Genomic DNA, 22126 nt, shown 5'->3' with positions numbered 1-22126 from the left:
AGAAAAGGTGGCGGAACTCAAACCTGGCCACGCCCTCATCAAACCCTAGGACCGCCCCTTTAGAGAACAGGAATGCAAGTAAAATTTGGGAGGGGCTATTTCCGGTGTGGGAGGGGCTATTTCCGGTGCGGCCGGCCCGGAAAAAGGTGCCGGAACGCGGTTCCGCCGCGTTCCGGCTGAAAAAAAGCCCTGCTTCTCTCCTTGATTAGTTTCCATCCGTTGTTTCTTGTCTTACCATCTGGTGCTTTAGAAAATAAGTTGACCCCCTCCTCCTTGTGGCAGCCTGTCAAATATTGGAATACTGCTATCATGTCCCCCCAGTCCTTCTTTTCTCTAGACTGGCCATTCCCAAATCCTGCAACCGTTCTTCATATGTTTTGGTCTCCTGGACTTTAATCATCTTAGTTGCTCTTCTTTGCACTTTTTCCAGTCTCAACTTCTTTTTTATAATGTGGTGACCAAAACTGGATGCAGTATTCCAGATGTGACCTTACTAATACTTCACGTGATTTCGATTCTATGCCTCTGTTTATACAACCAAGATGCCAAGATCTGAAGTCTCCACCCTAGAGCAGTTATTTTTGCTAGCATTTTGCCTCCCTCTTTTGCTGTCATGAGTCACGTTCTCCAACCAGCCTGAGGGGCAAAGGTTCACTTCCTTCTGAAGCCCTCGCAAATTGCTCTCTCTCTCTTCATTCTCATCTGAGTTAACTCTAAAAGTGCCAGACAGTTCTGCATATTTTGTCAAAGCGAGAATATTCAATATTAGCAGCGTTGACACAAGAATTGTAATAGTGTTTTTGGCTGTGCCGTACACTATTGACTTATGTTTAAGGGATCGTCCACTAGGATTCTAAGGTCCTTCTCATCGTTAATGTTTGTGAGCCAGGTTTTGCCTAATCTGTACTTGTACTTTTGGTTTTTCCTGCCCAGAAGTAAAACCTTGCTTTTCTCCAAATTAAATATAATTTTGTTGGATGGGGCCCATTGTTCAAGTCTATTAAGATCTTTGTGTATTCTGAGCTTGTCTTCTGGTGTGTTGGCTATTCCTGCCAGCTTAGTGTTATCTGCAAATTTGATGAGTTCCCCTTTTATTCCCTCATCTAAGTCAAGGATTTTCAACTGGTGGTACGCATACTACCTGTGGTACATTGGCACGTGGCAGGTGGTACGTGGCCCTACCCAGTCCAGCTAAGGGTAGTGGGGAAGGAATGAGCCAAAGTGGCGCAGCACAAGACTTGTCCTGAGAGAGTCTTCAGGAGCTGCAGGGCTGCTGGGGCAAGGCAAAAGCCCCAGGATCGGCACTTCTGGCACACCTGGAAGAGAAAGGAGGAAGAGGAGGGGGGAGACAGGAAGGCATATAAAAGGAGGCAGTTTGGGTGGGAGAGGGAGAGAAAAAAAGACGCAGCCTTGGGAGGAGGAAGAGTCAGCTGGAGCTGCACTGAAGGGAAAAGGAGGAGGAGGAGGGGCGAGAGAGGAGAGGACAAAAAACAGGCCGGGCACGCACACAGGTGGCAGTGACAAACAGGTAAGAAACACAGCTGGGGAAGGGTAGGCATGAGAGTCCACGTTACCTGTGCTACGCCCCCCCAGCCACCCCCAGCCTGCCCAATTTTTGCAGGGAGCGGTGCGTTCTCCTCACCGTGCAGAGAGGCTGGGCCAGGCCGGGTGAGGCAAACTGGCGAGATGCGGAACCTGCCTATACGTGTGCAGAGGTGGTGGTGAGCGCATGTGCTTGGCGCCTGGCATCCCGGGTGAAAGAGAAGCACTCAGAACGCGGTCAGCCTGCATGGCAAAACAGTCACCCGAGACACCACCAGGCACCAGGTGCATGCGTTCGCCACAGCCTCTGCGTACGCCCAGGCAGGTTTGGCATGTCGCCGGTTCGCCTTGCTCGGCCCAGCCACTCCACACGGTGAGGAGAGCATGCCGCTGCCTGCCGAAATCAGGCTGGGGTCTGGGCAGCGTAGCACAGGTAACGTGGACTCTCATGCCGCTTGCGGTGTCCCCTCCCCCAGAGTCCACGGTGTGTGAAGTGGGCGAGAGCCATTTGCTGATCTCCTTTGGGGGATGCCTGTTTTTCTCCCTCATTAAAAATATCTTCCCACCACTCTGCTCTTAACGCTGTGCAGCTCTTGTCCAGCAATTTACAGTGGCCTTTCAAGCCATGGCACCAGCAGCACAGCCACCAGCCATGCTGGCAGCCTGTCGCCCTCCCCTTGTCCCTTCCTGGGCATGGAGGGAGGGAGGAAGAGACAATGGGAGGGAGGGAAGGAAGGGACAATGAGAGGGAGGGAAGGAAGGAAGGAAGGAAGGAAGGAAGAGACAATGGGAGGGAGGGAGGAAAGGAAGGCACCCACCCCAGTCCCATCCCATCCACCAGAGACCCACGGATCCCCCCACAGCCCCGCCTGTATCCCCTACAGGCGTCCCGCGACCTGAGTAATGTTGAGCTGGCCATGCCCCCCTGGCCATTGACTTCGCTTGTCAAAACATTGCAATAGGTGATCACATGACCCTGGGACACTGACAATCATAAGTATGAATCAGTTGCCAAGCATCTGAATATAAATCATATGACCCTGGGGATGCTGCAACAGTCATGTGTGAAATATGGCCATAAGTCACTTTTTTCAGTGCTGTTGTAACTTTGAACAGTCACTAAGTGAATTGTTGTAAGTCGAGGACTATCTGTACTTTATCACTTTTTTCCTTTTTTTTTGGTCATCAAGTTTTTGACACCTTGCTAGGCGGTAAGTGTATCTAGGTGGTACTCGGATATTGCCATATCCTAAAAGTGATACAATGGGTGAAAAGGTTGAAAAGCCCTGATCTAAGTCAATTATGAAGATATTGAAGAGTACTGGGCCTAAGGCAGAACCTTGTGGTACCCCACTGCTTACTTCCCTCCATGTAAATGTAGCACTATTAAGGACTATTCATAGAGTATGATTTGTCAGCCAGTTACAAATCCATCTGGTGGTGATGCTGTCTATCCCACATTTTTCTAGCTTACCAAGAAGTAGGTTGTGGTCTACTTTGTCAAATGCCTTGTTGAAGTCTAAATATGCTATGTCCACAGCATTTTGCTGGTCTACTAATTTAGTCACTTTGTCAAAAAGTGAAATAAGATTGGTTTGGCATGCTCTGTTTTTAACAAAAAGATCTAGTTATGGCTTCTAGTCTGGCTTCTACTTATAACTTTATTTGTTTCTAGATGTTCATAGATCTGTTTTTTGATTATTTTTTCCAGTATCTTCCCAGGTATTAATGTTAGGCTGATTGGTCTGTAGTTTCCTGGGTCTGACTTTTTTTTTCTCCTTTTTTGAAGATGGGAACCACATCAGCTCTGTTTCAATCCTCTGGTAGTTCCAGAGTGCTCCATGATTTTTTAAAAGATATGATACAATGGTTCTGAGTTAACATCTGCCAGCTCCTTCAGAATTCTGGGATGTAGTCCATCAGGTCCTGGTGATTTATATTCATCAAGGTGTTCTCTTACCATTTTCTTGTTTATTTTAATTTTAATTTTGTCTTTTATAGTTATGTTTTTGGTAGGTTGGGCTATAGTTTCTTTTTGTGTGAAGACTGATGCAAAGAATGAGTTAAGCAGCTCTGCTTTCTCTCTATTGCCTGTTACTTCCTTGACATATTCTCTCTTTAGTGGACTGACTGAATTTTTTTCAATATTTATATATTGAAACAAAGTTTTTTCTATTATCTTTGACTTTTGTTGCAAGTCTTCGTTCATTCTGAGCCTTTGCTTTCCTGATTTCACCTTTGCAGATTCGGGCTATCTGCTATATTCTGCCTTAGTTATGTGTTCCTCTTTCCATTTTTTGTATTTATCCTTTTTGTCTTTCAGTTTATCAGAGAGATCTTTGTATAACCATGCTGGTTTCTTCTTAGATTTCTTGTTTTTCTTTTTGAGTGGTATTGTGTTGGACTGGGCTTTTGTGATCATATTTTTCAGTGCTTCCCACGCTTCTTGAATTGTTTTCCCCTTTAGGATTTTTATCCATGACATTTTGCTTAGGCTTTCTTTGAGTTTGTTAAAATCAGCTCTTTTAAAGCTTAAGACACTGGTTGGATTATGTTCTATTGCTTGTGTTTGCATTATATTGAATTCCAGTATGATGTGGTCACTTTCACCCAAAGTTCTGACAACTTCAACTCCCTCTATCACTTCTTCTCTATTAGTAAGAATTAGGTCCAGTATAGTTTTTCCTCTAGTTCCCTCCTCTACCTTTTGGATGACAAAGTGGTCAACTAGGTTGGTTAGGAATCTATTCCATTTGCTGCAGAGTTTGTCTCCCAGTTGATGTCAGGGTAGTTAAAGTCTCCCATTACTACTGTGGTATGGTTCCTACATGCATTTTTTAATTGATTAGCCAATAATTCATCTATTTCTTTCGCTAGGTTGGGTGGCCTGCAGTATATGCCTATAGCAATGTCATTTTTTCCCCTTTTATATTGATCCATATGGATTCTAGGAGGTTTTCATCCTTGGTTTTGTGTATTTCTGTAGAGATGTAGTGATCTTTTATATATAATGCAACTCCACTTCCTCTTTTGTTAAGTCTGTTTCTTTTGAATAGTTTGTATATTCCAGTCATGAGTTTCATCCCACTAAGTTTCAGTAATGAGAACTATATCATATCTGCCTTCATATACTAATACTTCAAATTCACCTGTTTGTTCCCTAAACTTTGAGCATTAGTGTATAGACATTTGAGTCCTTTATTGGTCTTGGGTATGTTTCTTACATTTTCTACTTTGTAACCGGGATTTATATCCTTTCCATCAGTCTCTATTTCATTATGTTTTTCTTTTTTCTTTTTTATTTCTTTTTTCTGTTTACTCCCTTCCTCCTTATGTGATTGCTATCTAGTGCTTTTTGCTTGGAATTCGGTTCTATAGATCAGGGGTCCCCAACCTGTGGGGTACATATGTACTCTTTAGGTACATATAAAGGCTTGTTTTTTACGGAAGCTGTTTGTTCCCTATTGTGTTCAGTTTGGGTGTATTGGTTTTCTTCTTTAGGTTCATATATGGAGTCATCATTTTTTAAGAAGCTGGTTGCTCCCTATTGTGTTTTATTTTGGTGTAGTCTTCTTGTTTAGGTTGGGATCTCTTGCTTTGCTCATTGAGTTTCAGAGTGGCTAGAGTTGCCAATGCTTGCTTTAAGTAAAATATCTTGAGTGCGTATAGTGCAGAAATCTTCAATAAAAAAGTGGGGATTAGCTGGGCAAGATTATTCACTGACAAAAGAGAAATAGGAAAGGAAGAAAAAAATAGAATTATACACTTTGTCTTAAGAAGTAACCTGAATCACTAACATTTGACACAGAAGAAAATTCTCAGGAACTGTATGTGTCTTCTACAGTCCTCTTCTAAAGAACACACACAGAGAGACTTGGTTTTCTGGTACCCATTTTATTTGTCCCTTGGTCTCTACATTTAAATCAATGTATCTTGCAAAAAGAGAAAAACTACAAACTATATGGGAGTGTAACTCAAATTTCTAATCAATGTAGGACATACTTTGATTTTATGCCAATTATAGTCACCAATATTTAATTCTGTTTCTCTTTCTTAGAAATTTCCCAGAAGTCCCAGCGCCTGGAGAGATACAAGGAGCTAATAAACTGCCTGCCCCATCTCAACCGCAGAACCTTGGCTGCTTTGATTGGCCACTTGTATCGGTTAGTCTGTTCTCCCTCATTTGCTATTGCAAAGAGGTCTGTTGTACTTGCCATGGCATATTGTTGTTGTTTTTTAAGTGCCCCTTAGATATACTGGTACATTTGTTTCAAAGACTAAGACTGTGGAATTTGAGCTCCGCAGAAAGAAAGAAATCAACAACAATAAAGAGCAAATACAAAAAAAAAATACTTATATTTTCAATAGTGTCATTGTTGCTACGCTTGATCTTTTGAACCTTAGATTTGAATCTATTTCCCAAATCCATTTTTATTTTCTAAAACCCAAATCTGTTTCCCAAAGCCCTGCATGTTTGCTACTAAAAGATTCGTCCACCCCCACCCTTGCTGCAATAAGTTCAACCAGATTAATATAATCAAATCCAGTGCTTTTTTTCTAAAAAAAAAAAAAAAAGGTGCCGGAAGTCCCACATGTCATACAACCCGCCTTGCCTACCCTACAAGGTTCCATCCAAAAAAGGTGCCGGAACTCCGTTCTGGGCGTTCTATGAGAAAAAAAAACCCTGATCAAATCTACAATGTATCTAATGGCAATACATGCAATGGTGACAGGTTTTACTCCCAAGTGCTTCCAGTTTCAAATATTTCCAGAAGCCAACAGTGATGGTGCTACCATTACTTGAAGAGGAAAGCTATAGGGCTTTATTAGTTAAAGCCAGCACTATGAATTGTATCTTGAAATTTATAGTGCTGTAGCAATTGTAAAATGTATGATAACAGTGGTTACATTTGCCCAAACTATGACTTTTTGGACCAAACGCAATCTCACATTGTAGTAATCCAACCATATGGTAGTAAGTGTACGAGTGACCATTCCTTTGCCTCCTGTCATAGGGAGGATACATCCAGAGGTGAACAAAGTGCCCCCTGGCCAAAGCTTTCATCTGCCTATCTATCAAGAGCTGTAGACCTCCATATCACATAACTCCTCTTTCAAGAGGAAATCTAACATTCCAGAATTATCTCTGAAGCATATAAAGATTTGTATAGATAGTGACTTCATCTTGCTAGCATTCAACTTCCAGGCCTCAACAGTCCCTAAACACTGGTTCAAAAATTTTATGGCTTGGCCCCATGTTGAGAATATGAAGCTGTCTATCATCAGCTCAATACCAATTGATTGATTAATACATTCAGATGTTTTGTGTAAATGTTAAAACAGCAGGGGAAAAAGCATTGAGCTCCATGGGACCCCACAAATGTGAGCTTATTGGCTGACCTAGCCTTTCTCACTGCTATCTACTGATACCATCCTCTTAGAATTAAACAGAACCATTGAAGCAAGAGTGTCTCTAAGTTCAAACTCTTGCAGTTGATGCAGAATGATATTGTGATATCAAACACTCTTGAGAAGTTTAAAAGGACTATAAGGAATGTATTCCTCTATCCGGGTCTCAAAAAAAGTATGTTTCCAACCCATGATTGTTTCTGAATCCAGACTGAAATGAATATAGATAGCCTATTTATTCAAGAGCACCATGTAGCCCCATCCTTTCTTGTTCATAGTTATACCTAGACGTCTGTTTGCAAGTGTGCCAGACCCTGCAGTTTTTCCTCTCATCACTGCCTCCTTCCATTGGACACAGCAATTAGCTTTTAATTGGGTCTTTTTGCTCTCCACTGTAGGGTGCAGAAATGTGTCAGTCTCAATCACATGAACACCAAGAACCTAGCTTTGCTATTTGCTCCCAGTCTCTTCCAGACGAATGGAAAAGGGGAACACGAAGTCAAGGTGATGGAGGACTTGATTGACAACTATGTTCGTATTTTTAATGTGAGTCTGGGTCTCCTCCCCCTGTATCATTACACTTTTGTTTTATGTGTATTTTACTGTAGCTTTTCTTTTACTCTAGATTGATGAAGACCATGTGTTACAGATGGACTTGGAGAACAGTTTGATTACTACCTGGCGGGATGTGAAGGTACTACAGTGCTTACTATCATCCCTTTTGTATATTGCTTAGCAGATATATTGACAACATCAGCTATCAGGGGCAAGTAACCAGAACCATTCTGTGAATACACCCATGTAGACACTTTACTGCTGATCATTTATATTACAAGAATCTCGCCAGATTTTCTACTTTTCCTTGGGAAATGGCAGATAAGGGTTTGACCTCATATGTTTCCTCCCCGAATTGGCTCCAAGCTGGAATGTATTTTTACTCCCATAGGAACCTCTTCTTCTTCAGCCACTATTTCTACCACATCAGCAATTAAATAAACATTTTCTTAAGGCAGGGATAGTAAACCTTTTCAGTATTCATATCGAATCTGAATAGGCATCCATAATCCAACCCTAGCAATGGACAATTATATGTGTGGAATATACAGTATATGGTTTAGCAAATTCTAGACCTCCTCTTCTTTCAGTCATTCCAAGAATGATTAAGAAATAGTAGTGGATCATATATTTATTTATGGTATTTATATACCACTGTAATCAAACCAACTGCCAGTTTTACATGGCTTAAAAATAATAAATAATAATAATAAATATAATAAATAATAATAATAATAAATATAATAAAATCAAACCATAATACTTCAGTAGATTAAAATACAATAAATAGAGTCTACATAATTGTGACATCCCTAAATCAATCATTCATTTCTGGTATAAGTCAGTTTTCACAATTCCTGGCATGTCAATAGTGAGGTTGCTGCCCTGATCTTAGGTGGAAGAATATTCCAAAATTAGGGGCTGCTACTGAAGCATTTCTGATACTGTCTTTGCCCATTATTTTCCTCTACCATTCATTGCTCCAACCTTATTTTTCTCTCTACAGCTCTCACAGGCTGGTGATATCATCTTGGAGGTATATCTGGAGCAGAAGAATCCTGACTATTGTGTTACTCTTAAGGTAAGCAATAGAGTGTTTTTGTGTAAACTGCCCATGGCCACTCTTGGGTGGAGAAAGGGGGTTCACAACTGTCACTAAGGCACCACTGATTTTTATGACAAAAAGGTATTAATATATACACTGTACAATGGATTGGTTGAAAATTGGAGTTCTATTTCTTAATTATCCCACAGGTTTCTCCCAAAATGAGAGCAGAAGAATTGACAAATCAAGTGCTTAAGATGAGAAATGTAACAGCTAGTCGAGATATTTGGCTGACCTTTGAAGTTTTAGAAAATGAAGAGCTAGGTGAGTAAACACACTTTGTTTCTTTTTTCTCTGTATAAAATTAAGGCTGCATGATTATCCCATATTTTATTTTAAAGGTAGCCCTTTTCCCTTCCCACTGTGTACTAGGCTAGCTAGCAATGAGGGAGGAGACATAGCTTCTGCTGGTTTGAAATCTGAGCATTTTAGGCCCAGTACTCTTCAATATCTTCTTCAATGACTTAGATGAGGGAATTGAAGGGGAACTCATCAAATTTGCAGATGACACCAAACTGAGTAGCCAACACCCCAGAAGACAAACTCAGGATCCAAAAGGATGTTGACAAACTTGAACAATGGGCCCTATCGAACAAAATGATATTTAATGTGGAGAAAAGCAAGGTTTTACACTTAGGCAGAAAAAAACCAAAGGTACAAGTACAGATTAGGCGAGACCTGGCTCAAAAACAGTAACTTGAGAGGGACCTCATAATCCTAGTGGACAATCACTTAAACATGAGTCAGCAGTGTGCAGCAGCAGCCAAAAAAGCTAATACAATCCTGGTTTATATAAACAGAGGCATAGAATCACGCGAGGTATTAGTACCACTTTATAAATTCCTAGTAAGACCACACCTGGAATACTGCAGCCAATTTTGGTCATCATATCACAAAAAAGATGTTGAGAGTTTGGAAAAAGTACAGAGAAGAGCAACTAAGATGATCAAAGGCCTGGAGACCAAAACATACAAAGAACAGCTGCAGAACTTGGGTTTGGCTAGTCTAAAGAAAAGAAAAAATAGGGAAGACATGATAGCAGTATTCCAGTATTTGAGGGGCTGCCACAAACAAGAGGGGGATCACGTTATTCACCAAAGCACCAGAGGGCAGGACAAGAAATCGTGGGCGCTCCATCACTAGAGATTTTTAAAATGAGGCTGGACCCGTGGTGGCGAACCTTTGGCACGCGTGCCACAGGTGGCACGCAGAGCCCTCTCTGTGGGCACGTGCACCATCGCCCCAGTCATAGGCCTTCAGCTGGGTTTTATAAAACCTTTTTGCTTTAGGCCTCCACCACCGTGTGCAAAAAAAAAAAAGATTCAATCAATCAATCAATTTCAACTTCTCGTGGGGAAAAAAAAGATCTTGCAAAGTTGGAACTGATTGATTGAACTTTTTAGTGCCACCCAGTCTGTCGTTACCACTGCAGCCACGCCCATCTAATGGGCCATGCCCACCCAATAGGCCACACCAACCCAATGGGCCATGCCCACCCAATGAGCCACGCCCACCTGGCACCCGATGATAGATAAGTGGATTTTGGGTTGCAGTTTAGGCACTCGGTCTCTAAAAGGTTCGCCATCACTGGGCTAGACAGTCACTTGTCTGAAATGGTATAGGATCTCCTGCTTGAGCAGGGGGCTGGACTAGAAGACCTCCAAGGCCCCTTCCAGCTCTATTATATTCTAAAACAGACTTCCTTTGCTGGTGAATTAAGCTTTTTTTCGCAAAAGTGTCCATTGCTTGGATCCCACAAGTGGCCATCATTTTCCAAGCCAACTGATCTTGCTGCTCAACTGCAAACTGCTTCATTGCTAGGCTGCATAGGTTTGAAGCAATTTGTGGCTCAGAAAAAGATGCAGCTTGTGGGATTGTGCCATATGGTCTAGCAACAGAGTGTCCTGTTCTCCTTCCCTTCCCCCACTTCCTAGGCTCTGGAAATCTTTGGAAGGTAAGTGAGTAATTGTGAGGGGTGGGGGAAGAGACTGTGTGGATCCTGTCAAGTGAAAAAGCAGGCCCGTGCCTGTGGGGATTTGACAGGGCAGAATGGGGGGAACTATGTGGGTGGGCCCTCTGTAGCATCTTTGCAATGGATCATAAGGGCAAATGATGTGGTAGTGCTGCAGGCTTTGTAATTTTGAAACGGTTTTATGTAGCTGTTGGGAGGTCTATTTGAATGGCTGTTAAATGATCTGTCATATCTTGAGGTATGAAAACTATAGGCTATAAAGTGACTTACATTTAATAGCCAGCATTTTAAATTAGATCCTGAAGCCTACCAGCAGCAAGCATAATGTCTACAACAGTGGTCCCCAACTTTTGTAGCTTGATGGTCTGGTGTGGGGGGAGAGGGGAACCGGGCTGCATGAATGGCAGGCTGGCAACAGGCGTGCACACAGTTCAACTTGCACTAGCAATGGGCCAGCATGCACACACAAGTGTTTGCAACTCAACTTGTGCAAATTGAGCTGCACATGTGTGCATACATGCCAATCTGTCACTCATGCAAGTTGAGCTATGTGTGTGCACATGCAGACACACCACTCATGCAGTCTGGTTGTGAATAGGCTGCAGCCCAGAGGTTGGGGACCCCTGTTCTACAATATAACTATCATTCTGCTAAACTGGCTTCCACAGTCAACAGCTGCTACTGTGTTTCCCCGAAAATAAGACCCTGTCTTATTTTGGGGGGATGTTTTACCATAGGACTTCTGCAGCCAGGCCTCCCATGCCCCGACAGCTGTCACGCCACTGCTTGACTTCTTCAGCGGCCATTTGCTGCCACTTGCAGCCGGATGCCTTGTGGTGCATTGCACCAGTGCCGCCAGTTGCAGTAGGATGCCACATGGTGCTGCTGGTTGCAGTAGGACACTACATGGTGCTTTGGCCCATTACCGCCGGTTGTGCAGGACACCACGTGATGCTTCGGGCCATTTGCAGGAGGCTGCATGGCACTTCGGGCCATTGCTGCCGATCGTGGCAAGGCACTGTGTGGCACTTCAGGCCGTTTGCAGGAGGCCACATGATGCTTCAGTCCATTGCCATTGGTTGTGGCAGGACGCCACACAGCACTTTGGGCCATTTGCAGGAGGCCACATGGTGCTTCACTGGCAATGGCCCAAAGTGCTGTGTGGCGTCCTGCTGTGACCAGTGGCAATGGTCTGAAGTGCCACACAGTGTCCTGCCATAACTAGCGGCACCGGTGTGAAGCACCATGCGGCCCCCTGCAAATGGCCCGAAGCATCACGCAGCCTCCTGCAGCGACCAGCAGCAGTGGCCCAAAGCACCATGTAGCCTCCTGCTGTGAGGAGCAGCAATGACCCAAAGCACTGCACGGTGTCCTGCTGTGACCGACGGCACTGGTATGAAGCACCATGAGGCCTCCTGCAAATGGCCCAAAGCACTGCGCAGCCTTCTGCAGCAACTAGTGGCAGTGGCCAGAAGCACCATGCGGCCTCCTGCCATGAGAAGCAGTAACGGCCCACAGTGCTGTGCGGCATCCTGCCGTGACCGGCGGCAATGGCCCGAAGCACCATGCGGCCTCCTGCCACAAGGAGTGACAATGGCACAATGAGCCACGCAGTGCAACAAGTGTCAGGGCATAGCAGGCCTGCTTGCAGCGGCCCTACCAGTAAGGTAAGTGGGTACGGGGTGCATGGGGCAGCTCCACCCCCCTACCCCACCCTAGCTTGATTTTTAGGCATGCGCCTTGCCCCCCAAACTAGGGCTTATTTTCAGGGTAGGGGTTATATTATAACCCCCCCCCCAATCAAGCTAGGGCTTATTTTCAGGGTAGGTCTTTCAGGGAAACACAGTATCTGCTCCAGTTGTAGCTTCCAAGACATCAACATCAACAGCTCCATGTAGAACAAAATTCAATGATGTAACCAAGAGAGAACAAAGAAATGAATCACTGTGTAATGTAGTGGGATTCTGCTTAAATGGGATCATGAATCCAAGAAAATCCCCAGATATTCCATTTCTCCAGGGTGTGTGCTATCCCATCCAGAGCAAAAAAAGATACAGTACTTTCTTGACATCTGACAGTTTCTGCAGAAACACTAATTCTGTGTTGTTGGAATTAAATCTGAGTTTGTTCTACCTTATCCTCAAGGGTCTGGGTCAAGTTTTCCACCAGATATTCTGTTCTCCCTGGAGTAAAGATGTAATATACCGTATCCTTCACATACTTCTGATGTTTAGTTTCCTGGATGCCTCCTTTATACCTGCATATACTAAACTTTGGACTTTTTTTTCTGAACATCATTTTTCAGAGCGTCCTTTGCATCCCAAGGAGAAAGTTCTAGAGCAGGCCCTACAGTGGTGCAAGTTACCAAAACCCAGCTCTGCATATTTAATTGTGAAAAAGGTAGCCATTGAGGAAGGAAGCTGCCTTTTCACAGGTGAGTGAGCCTACTATTTAAGAGACAAATATACTTGTTACTGTTTTTAAAACCATCAGAACATTGTCTATAGCATTCTTATCTGTATAGAAATGGAGTTAGGGCTTCCGGTTTTGCACAGTTAGCGCAACAGCTGAGGGATTGTGGGGCTCTGCACCCTGCAGCCGATTTCTACCTGTTAGGGCAGGGCTTTTCAACCTTTTCACCGATTGTACCACTTTTAGAATATGGCAATATTTGAGTACCACCAGTTGCCTAACAAGGTGTCAAAAACTTGATGACCAAAAAACCCTGGAAAAAAGTGATAAAATACAGGTAGTCCTTGACTTAAAACAGTTCGCTTAGTGACTGTTCAAAGTTACAACGGCACTGAAAAAAGTGACTTATGATCATTTTCACACTTATGACCATTGCAGCATCCCCAGGGTCATGTGATTTACATTCGGATGCTTGGCAAACTATTCATATTTATAATGGTCACAGTGTCCCAGGGTCATGTGATCGCCTTTTGCAACCTTCTGACAAGCAAAGTCAGGGGGAAACCAGATTCACGTAACAACCATGTTACTAATTTAACAACTGCAGTGATTCACTTAACAACTGCGGGAACAGTTGTCATAAAATGGGGCAAAACTCATTTAACAAATTTCTTTTCCCCCTTTTATATCCTCTCTTCTCTCCCCCTTTTATATCTTCTCTTCTCTCCCCCTTTTATATCTTCTCTTCCCTCCCCCTTTATATCCTCTCTTTTCTCCCACCCTTTATATCCTCTCTTCTCTCCCCTCCTTTTATATCCTCTCTTCTCTCTCCCCCTTTATATCCTCTCTTCTCTCCCCTCCTTTTATATCCTCTCTTCTCTCCTCTCTTTTATATCTTCTCTTCTCTCCCCTTCTTTTATAGCCTCTCCTCTCTCCCCCCCCTTTCTCTTCCGTGCACCTGCAGCTGATTCCTGTCAAGGCTGCACTTTTCTGTCTATCTTTTGCAGTCCCTTTCTATTTCCCCCATTCTTTTTCTCTCTCCCTCTCCCCCCTCCTTTTATAGCCTCTCCTCTCCCCCCTCCTTTTCTCTTCCATGTGCACTGGAAGCACCGATCCTGGGGCTTTGTCTCACCCCTGCAACCCTGCAGAAGTGTGCGCTAATCCTGGGCTTCTGCCCAGCCCCCATAGCCCTGCAGAAGAGCCAATCAGCTGTAGCTGCTCATGGTGATCCTGGGCTTTGCTCAGCCCCCATAGCCATGGAGAAGCGCCGATCAGCTGTAGCTGCTCGCGGCGATCCTGGGCTTTGCTTAGCCCCAACAGCCCTCCTTCAAACTGGGGCATTTCCAACCAAGTTGCCTTTCCAACCAAGTTCCCTCCCTCCCTCCTTCCCTGACTCTTCCTTCCTTCCTTCCTTCCTTCCTCCCTCCCTCCCTCCCCTGCTTTTTAAAAAAAAACTGCCAGAGGCTCTGGGCAGAGGTGGAACAGTCAGGCAGTGATTAGCAAAGGCTTCCCCCCCCTACCTGTCATTGCCTCTGCATGGCTCAGCTCAGCTTAGCTCACTTCTCCCAGACCCGCACATGTGTTTGTGTATGTGCAAGTGCACGCACAGGGTGTGTATGTGTGTCTCTCACCCCTTGCAGCCACGCACCCTCAACAGAGACCTTCTGCGATGGCAGGCTACAAAGTAATGAAAGCTGTTTTTCTGGAGTCCTTGTTTCTTTTTCTCCACGTGCTGCTGATTGCATCATGTCCTGTGTCCCTCAGCTTTCGCCCCCAGCCCCATGGAAGGCTGCAAGGAACTCCCATCGCAGCTTCTCTTACCTCTCCTGTTCTTTTCCTCCTCAATGGCACAGTGTGGGCTGCAAGAGGTGAGACCCCCCCATGCACGCACACACACACACACACACACACACACAAACACGTGCGCGGGGTCTGGGAGAGGTGAGCTGAGAGCCATGCAGAGGCCCTTTAGGCAGAAGCAATGATGGTGGGGGGAAGGGGTCAAAATGGGAAGCCTCCTGCCTGGAGCCTCTGGCAGCTTAAAAAAACGAACCTGTAAAGTGCTCAGAAGGCAGTCTCTTTCCCAGCTTGCTCCTTCCTTCCTTCCTTCCTTCCTTCCTTCCTTCCTTCCTTCCTTCCTTCCTTCCTTCCTTCCTCCCTCCCTCCCTCCCTCCCCTGCTTCTCTTTCCTTCCTCCGTGCTCAGGAAGGGATGACTGGAGGGGGAGATATTGCCAGCACTGCCAGTGACCATGCTGCCACCGGCCATAGCCGTCCCACGTAGGCAGGGGCAGTCCCAATGAAAGGAAAGCCTGGTGGCTTTGAGGTGAGGTCAGCGAGCAGGCGTGGTTCTGATCTACCAGTGGGGGCCATCAAAGCTGGAACGCACTCAGCCATAGATCCATGGGGAACCCTGGAGCCAGTGAGCATCCCCCATCTCTGCCCCGCCCCTGGGGGTGCACGGAGAAGGCAGCGAGTGTGCGAATGCTGGCGTCCCGGGGGAAAGAGAAGCACTTCTCCTACCTTTTTCCTTTCTCAGCGGTCAGCAGGGATGGTCAGCAGTGATGCTGGGTGCTTGCCACCTCCTCTTCGTTCACCCAGGGAGCGGGGTGGGGCAGCCCCTCGCTGGCCCTTTCCCACCAAAGCCACCTCCTTTTATATCCTCTCCTCTCCTGGAAGTGCTGATCAACTGGAGCCCAGTGCTGATCCTGGTGTCTCTGCAGAGCCCCAACAGCCCTGCAGCTCTAGCTGTCTCTCCCTCAGGCTTGTGTGGCGCTGCCGCCACTTCAACTCATTCCTCTCTACCCCACTACCACTTCAGGAAATTTCTCCTTAATTCTAGGTTGAATCTCTCTTTGATAAGCTTCCATTTCAAAACATTTTGCTTTGCATTACTCCTAAAATGGAGGAGAGACACCAAGATTGGAGACTACAGGATTTCTTTCATAGAATTTCTTTTATATTTCTTTATATATTATGTTTAAAATCACTTGGTGTGGCAGGGTTCCTATGTACTCACTCAGGCACTGGGTGATCCTTCAGTGTTTCACCAGGGCATAATCGTTTAATAGCAGAACTCCATGGCTGATCAATTGCTCCCCTGGTTGCCAAAGAAAGAAGGCCTATAGCAGAAAGCAACGAGCAGGCAGGCAAACCTTTCAACAGCCACCTTCAGGTGCTCCAGAGGATGTGTCTATTCCCATCACCGTCTTTCTTAGAAAAAGATATTCAGATTCAGCAAAGAATCATGAAATTAAAAAGATGTCACATGTCTGTCACATAATTACTAAATAACAATTCTATAAGTAATTTGCCCAGTATATGTATTTGAAATATACCTTCTCTTTGTCAAATTTGTTCCCAATGTCTCTATTTTGCTATAGATACTAAACGTGAGAGCCCAAAATATGGTCTTTTGAAATGCCGTGAGGAATTGGCCAAGCTTCTGGGGAATAAATTTCAGGAACGCTACTTTGTCATCAAGGATCAAAAGTTGCTTCTACTCAAAGAAAAACAGGTATAGTAATCTGACAAATTAACACAACAGAACAGAATAACAAAGTTGGAAGGGACCTTGGAGGTTTTCTAGTCCAGCTCCCCCTCCCCGCTCAAGCAGGAGACCCTAGACCATTTCAAACAAATGGCTGGTAATTTGGTAATTTAAGTTCAACAGTTACTGGGTTACTAATTCTTACAGTGGGGAAAGAACCTACAAATTTTGATCCAAGCTTTTTTGAAGGTTGACTAGACTAGACCGCCCATACTTGGTAGACAAATAAACTTCATCCCCTATTTCAATTTTTTTCTGTAGTTGTCTTTTTGTCAGCATATTTCTTGTACATTTCTCTGGCCTCATCCAATGCCTGGCAAACCACTGGTCACATAGTTTGCAATTGTTTCACCCACTCTGTTAGGGTGAGGCACTTAGGTGCCTCCTGTGGGAGTTCTGGCATGGCAACAAAGTCTCTGCCAGTTGCAACTTGGAAAGGGGCAAAGCCAGTGCTACTATATACTGCATTGTTATATACCACCTCTGCAAATGGGAGCAGGTCTGCCCAATTATCCTACTGGCCAATTATCCTGCTGATAACTTACATAACATCTTAGGTACTTTCCACTGGTATGTTCATAAGCACTGTTAATCTGAAGATGATGCAAGGAATTAAGACCTTGGGTGATCCCTAGTAATTTCAAGAACTGTTGTCAGAACTGAGAGGTGAATTACACTCATTGATCAGAGATAATTCTTTCGGAAGCCCCATGCAGAAGATGAATGTGTTGCACGGTTTTCCCAGGATTTGTGCAGAGAGGATCTTTGGGCATGCCACAAAATGTACTTGTTTTGAAAAAAGGGTGGTAGTAACCCAAACCACAGTGTTCCCAGAGCTTTCAGGTAGCTCAACAATGAAATCCATGGAGATTTCTTTCCAGGGTGCTGAGGGGTTAGCCATCTGCTGTAATAGCCCCCATGGCTTGCCTACCATCCCTTTGCCACTGCACAACTAGCCATGTAGCTTCTACATCCTTTTTCATGCTGGACCAGATGTAAGGTTTTAATGAAATCAAAATGCCCTGCTGTTTTAGAGTAGTGGCTCCTCTGCAAAACTAGGAGCTATTGGCTGTCTGGCACATACAGTTTGCTGCCCACCCATGCAAGTCTATTGCACGTGCATATGTTTTCCTTGTTTTTTGAGAACTATTCATCTTGGAGCAGGGCTGTTTTTATTCTCAGGGTCCTGTCCTCAGCCAAATCGGGTAGTGCTTTCTGCTGGACTCTGGTGGTAACTTGTGTCGCTATTTGATTGGAGGGCATGATGGCATCTACCACCTCCTTCCTGATACTATTACACTGAGGCATTCTCAACAAGGTGTCTGCTAGAATGTTTCTTCCCCCAAACACTGTAATGTAAAATTAAATCAATTGAAGTATTGCACCCACCTCACTTGTTTAGGGAATAGCTTTCGGGGGGGAGGGTGTTCAGTGCTTCTAGGCTTTTATGATCAGTCCAGATCTCGAAAGGTTCCTTGTTCCTTTCCAGGAAGTGCCGCCATGTGAGTAATGCCCATCTCACTGCATAAGCCTCTTTTCCCCAAGCCATCCATCTACATTCTTCCTCAGACAGTTTTTGGAAGTGTAAGCATATGGTTGCAAGGCCCCTTGGGATCCTTCTGGAGAAGAACCACTCCAACCACTACATCGCTTGCATCTGCCTGAATGGCAAAAGGTTTATCAGAGTTTGGGTGTTTCAGAATTGGCTCAGCTGCAAATAATCTCTTGAGCTTTTCAAAAGCCTTTTGGCATTCCATAGACCATTTGAAGTGGGTTCCAGTTTTAGGCTTTCCCTCCCCTTCAGTTTTTAACAAGTTGGTTAATGGCAAAACAATCTGAGTAAAATGAATTGTCTATAAATATTTGCCAAGCCCAGGAAGCTCTGCAACTGCTTTCAGGTGCGCAGCACCTCCCATTCCAGTACTGCTCACATCTTTTCTGGCTCCATCTTCACTCCCTCATGGGAGTCCTGGTAGCCTAGGTAGTCCAATTTGGGTTGGTGAAATTTGCACTTGTAAAGTTTCACTTATAACTGTGCTACCAATAGCTTTTGCAGGACAGTCTCTACCAGCTTAACATGCTCCTCCATGGCTTCACTATAAATTAAGATGTAATCCAAATAGACCAAGATCCCCTTGAATAAATGTTCATGCAGGACTTCATTAATTAGTTGCATGAACATGGTGAGTGCTCCATGCAGGCCAAAAGGAAGAAACTGGAACTGGAAACAACTCAATAGGTTCCAGCTTTAATTTGCACCCACTAATATGCCTCTCTCAAGTCCAGCTTAGTAAAATTTGCCTTTGGCTAGGTGGGCCAGCATGTCCTTCATCAGAGGCAATGGATACATGTTCTTCATGCAAATGCCATTCAGGCCTCTGTAGTCTACATGCAGACTCAAGGACCCATCTTTCTTTTCAATATGGGCACTGCCATGCAGGATTTCGTGGGCTGTATGAACCCTCAGCTAAGTTCTTGTCAATGATTCTCTAAATGCATCCAGCTCCCTGGGTGCCATAGAATATAGCTCAGGCTTGGGAAACTTAGTTCTGGGTAGACTCTCAATGGCGTAATCTGTGGGGCAGTGAGGAGGCAGTTGATCTGATTCCCACTTACTGAACATTTCTTTAAGGTGCCTGTATTTTTCTGGGATGGGGGCCCCTCCGCATCTCTCAGTGGGCAGGATAATTCACCCGTATCCTCCCCTTTGTGCTGTGGGGGGGGCATACTTGCAAAGTTCTATTTCCACAGCCGCCTTGTGGCCTGGGCATGGCTGAGGGAATCTTAGGTGTTTCCTCACCCATACCACAGGATTCCATTTCTCTAGCCATGTGAACCCCCAAATTAAAGCCATATCCATATTTAGTGCCACAATGAAATGTATGGTTTCCACTTGGGTTCCGATTTTGATCTCCATGAGTTCTGTTACAAATCTAGAGAAGCCACTGAGGAGCCATTCAACTATTGGAATGCCACCAGTACTTTTAGTTTGCAGAGTTGCATTCTAAGCCCCTCTACTACAGCTAGGCTTATAAGATATCGGGTACCTCCAGAGTCTATTAAAGCTACTAATTCCACTTTGTGCCCCAAAGAGGCTATTCTTATTTGCACCCTCACTGCCATTAGTTTTGAGTCACCAGTCACCAGTGGATCATTGTCACTGCTGCCATCCTCTCCAACCAGTTTCTGGCTCTTCATCAGGTTATCTTCCTCCTTGCTGGAGGATAAAGAGAACTCTTTGACTTTGTCCCCTTCTCTGGCAATGGTCTTGGGTTTGGCCATAGCTTTCCCTCTTTTCAGTGCTTAGTCATGGGCCCCTGCTGTGGGCTTGAGCAATCGGCTGCTTGATCACCCTCTTTGCCACAACAGAAGCAGACCCCAGGGTGCTGCTTGAGATTGGACTCTCCTTTGCTCATCTTTGGGGGGGCTTTCTTCTCCAGCACTCTGACCACTCATGGTCCTTGCTATATGGTCTTGTGGATAATGGCAAGGTCGATTTCCACCTCGCCGGCTAGGATGTAGCACTCATACAGGATTCTGGGTGACCCCTGGGACAGGCAAGTGATTAGGACCTCCAGGTTGAGGCCTTGTTGCAAGTACTCCATTCCATGTCTTGTGGCCAGTCTGGGAGCCAGCTAGCCAACCCCCAGAATTCTTGGATGTAAGCTATGATTCATCGTCTGCCATGCCAGATGGTTTTGATCCTTGTCTTTGCTTTCTGGTCTGCCAGAAGGTCCTCAAACCATTGTCTCAGAGTGATCATGAAGTAGTCAAAGTCATACAGCTCTTCGGTGCCAACATTGTGGAGTGAAACCACCCAGTTGGCCACCTCCCCCTCCAGAGCCATGGTGATGCAGTTCACCTTGACTTTGTTGTCCAGGAAGCTTGGTCCATGGTATACTTTGAAATTCCAAACCTGGGTGAGGAAGTACCCCAGCTGTTCCGCCTCTCCTCTGAATTTCACTTTCAACTCTGGGATCTGACAATTGTCTTGCCTCACTGGCCCTGCAGGATCAGGGGTGTTGGGGCAGCGGGCTGGGCTACTACTACCAGTCCAGATGCAGAAATGGGCTGCTCCATGGGGGAACAGGCCAAGAGCTCCCCAAGCATTTCTTCAATGAGACAATCAGGGCCAGTCCCTTGGCATTGGAGACTCCCTCCATTTCTTGGGGGATTGGAGCAGTGGTGGCAGCCTCCATGTGGCTATCTTAAGTGAGGCGCTGGGCTTGGCTGTGGTTCTCTGGTTCCTTCTCCAGGTTTGTTGAACCTCTGACTCCTCTCCCAGGTCAGGACTTTTGCAGTTGCCTTTAAGTCCAGTCGTGAATTCTTCCCTGCCTTCCAGCTCTGCTTGGTCTTCATCAGAGCTAGTCATGGTTTTAAAGTTTGCAAAATCCCCATGGTAGGTTAATCCTCAGGTGAATTAAAGAATGCAGTTCTGGCTTACTGTTGAACCTGCCACAATTTAAATCTCTAAATAAAAATGATCCTTGGTTCCATTTGTTGAGAAAGATATAGTTTATTAAAGAGCAAGTGTATTGCAGTAGTGCAAAGCCAGAACTGAAAATTGCACACTAAAATCTCTAAGTTCTACTTTTCTCTCCCTTAATTGTCTCCTTGCCCACCCCAGTGTAACCAATCAGGTTCAGGCAAGATGTTTTCATAACAGTAAGTCCAAGCACAGTTTGGTATGTGGTCCCCTCCATCTTCCAGCTGTGTGACCTTGAGGCAGCATCTCAAGGAGATACACCACCTACTTTCATGTTCTGAAACATTCCCCCCTTCATTCCCCCTCTCCACAGTTCATAGCAATGAAGCACAACCAAGCATAAGGTGGCAACTGACAACTATATTTTTTAAAAAGATAATTAGCAAAAAGCAAGGTTAATAAGAATATGTGTAGAGAAATTGAAACAGGTTTAGAGAAGAACACTGAGGATTGTGAAGAGACTAGAAACCAAATAATTTAAAAGTCGATGAAAGGATCTGGTAATGGTTAACTTCCAAAAGGGGAAACTATAATACACCCTTTGAATACTCGAAAGAATAACACATAAAATATTGACCTATTTTCTTTTCAATCATAATATAGGACATGGAATAATGGATTTAATTTACAGAAAAGCAGATTCTGGTTGAATGTGATAAAAAGCTTCCAGTCTATACAAAATTCAGTAGTGGAACCAATTAACCAAACAGGTTTTTTCCCTCTGTGAGCTCATTTCCTGCTAATTGCTTGCATTTGTGGGGGAATTCCTTATTTTGTGAGATTTTAGTTTCACAAATGATTTTCTCTTTTTTGTTACACTGTCATTATTTAATGTTTACTAGAAGCCCAAAGAGAAGGACAGGAAAACCCAGCAATTTCCCCAATCAATGGGCTCCTTTGTCAGAATCCAATCATATTTCATATCAAGTTAGCAACTATGAAAAACTCCATCCCTGCCTTCCCTGGATTCTGTCATGGATGAAGGGAAGGGGGTGAACAAAGGGGCTTTATGGCCCTCACTTCCTTCAGGATACTTCAAAGGAACTGGATGTGGAATCACCAAAAGGACTAGCAATAACAATAGGGGGTCATTAGCT

At 44.6% G+C, this 22126-nt stretch overlaps 1 protein-coding gene across 1 annotated transcript in view; it reads left to right on the top strand.

The window, feature by feature from the left end:
• Positions 1 to 22126, top strand: part of ARAP3 (ArfGAP with RhoGAP domain, ankyrin repeat and PH domain 3) — a 123169-nt gene that overhangs the window by 78430 nt on the left and 22613 nt on the right. The window contains exons 21-27 of the mRNA XM_029286734.1: positions 5600 to 5705; positions 7350 to 7497; positions 7577 to 7645; positions 8513 to 8587; positions 8761 to 8875; positions 12889 to 13017; positions 16377 to 16510. Of these exons, the coding sequence (XP_029142567.1) occupies positions 5600 to 5705; positions 7350 to 7497; positions 7577 to 7645; positions 8513 to 8587; positions 8761 to 8875; positions 12889 to 13017; positions 16377 to 16510 (776 nt within the window). The remainder of the gene's footprint in view (positions 1 to 5599; positions 5706 to 7349; positions 7498 to 7576; positions 7646 to 8512; positions 8588 to 8760; positions 8876 to 12888; positions 13018 to 16376; positions 16511 to 22126) is intronic.

The sequence above is a fragment of the Protobothrops mucrosquamatus genome, unplaced genomic scaffold (assembly GCF_001527695.2).
Source record: "Protobothrops mucrosquamatus isolate PMUCROS unplaced genomic scaffold, P.Mucros_1.0 scaffold_226, whole genome shotgun sequence".
Lineage (NCBI taxonomy): Eukaryota > Metazoa > Chordata > Lepidosauria > Squamata > Viperidae > Protobothrops > Protobothrops mucrosquamatus.
Note: the sequence above shows the minus strand (reverse complement) of the source record. Positions and strands in the feature narration are given on the sequence as shown.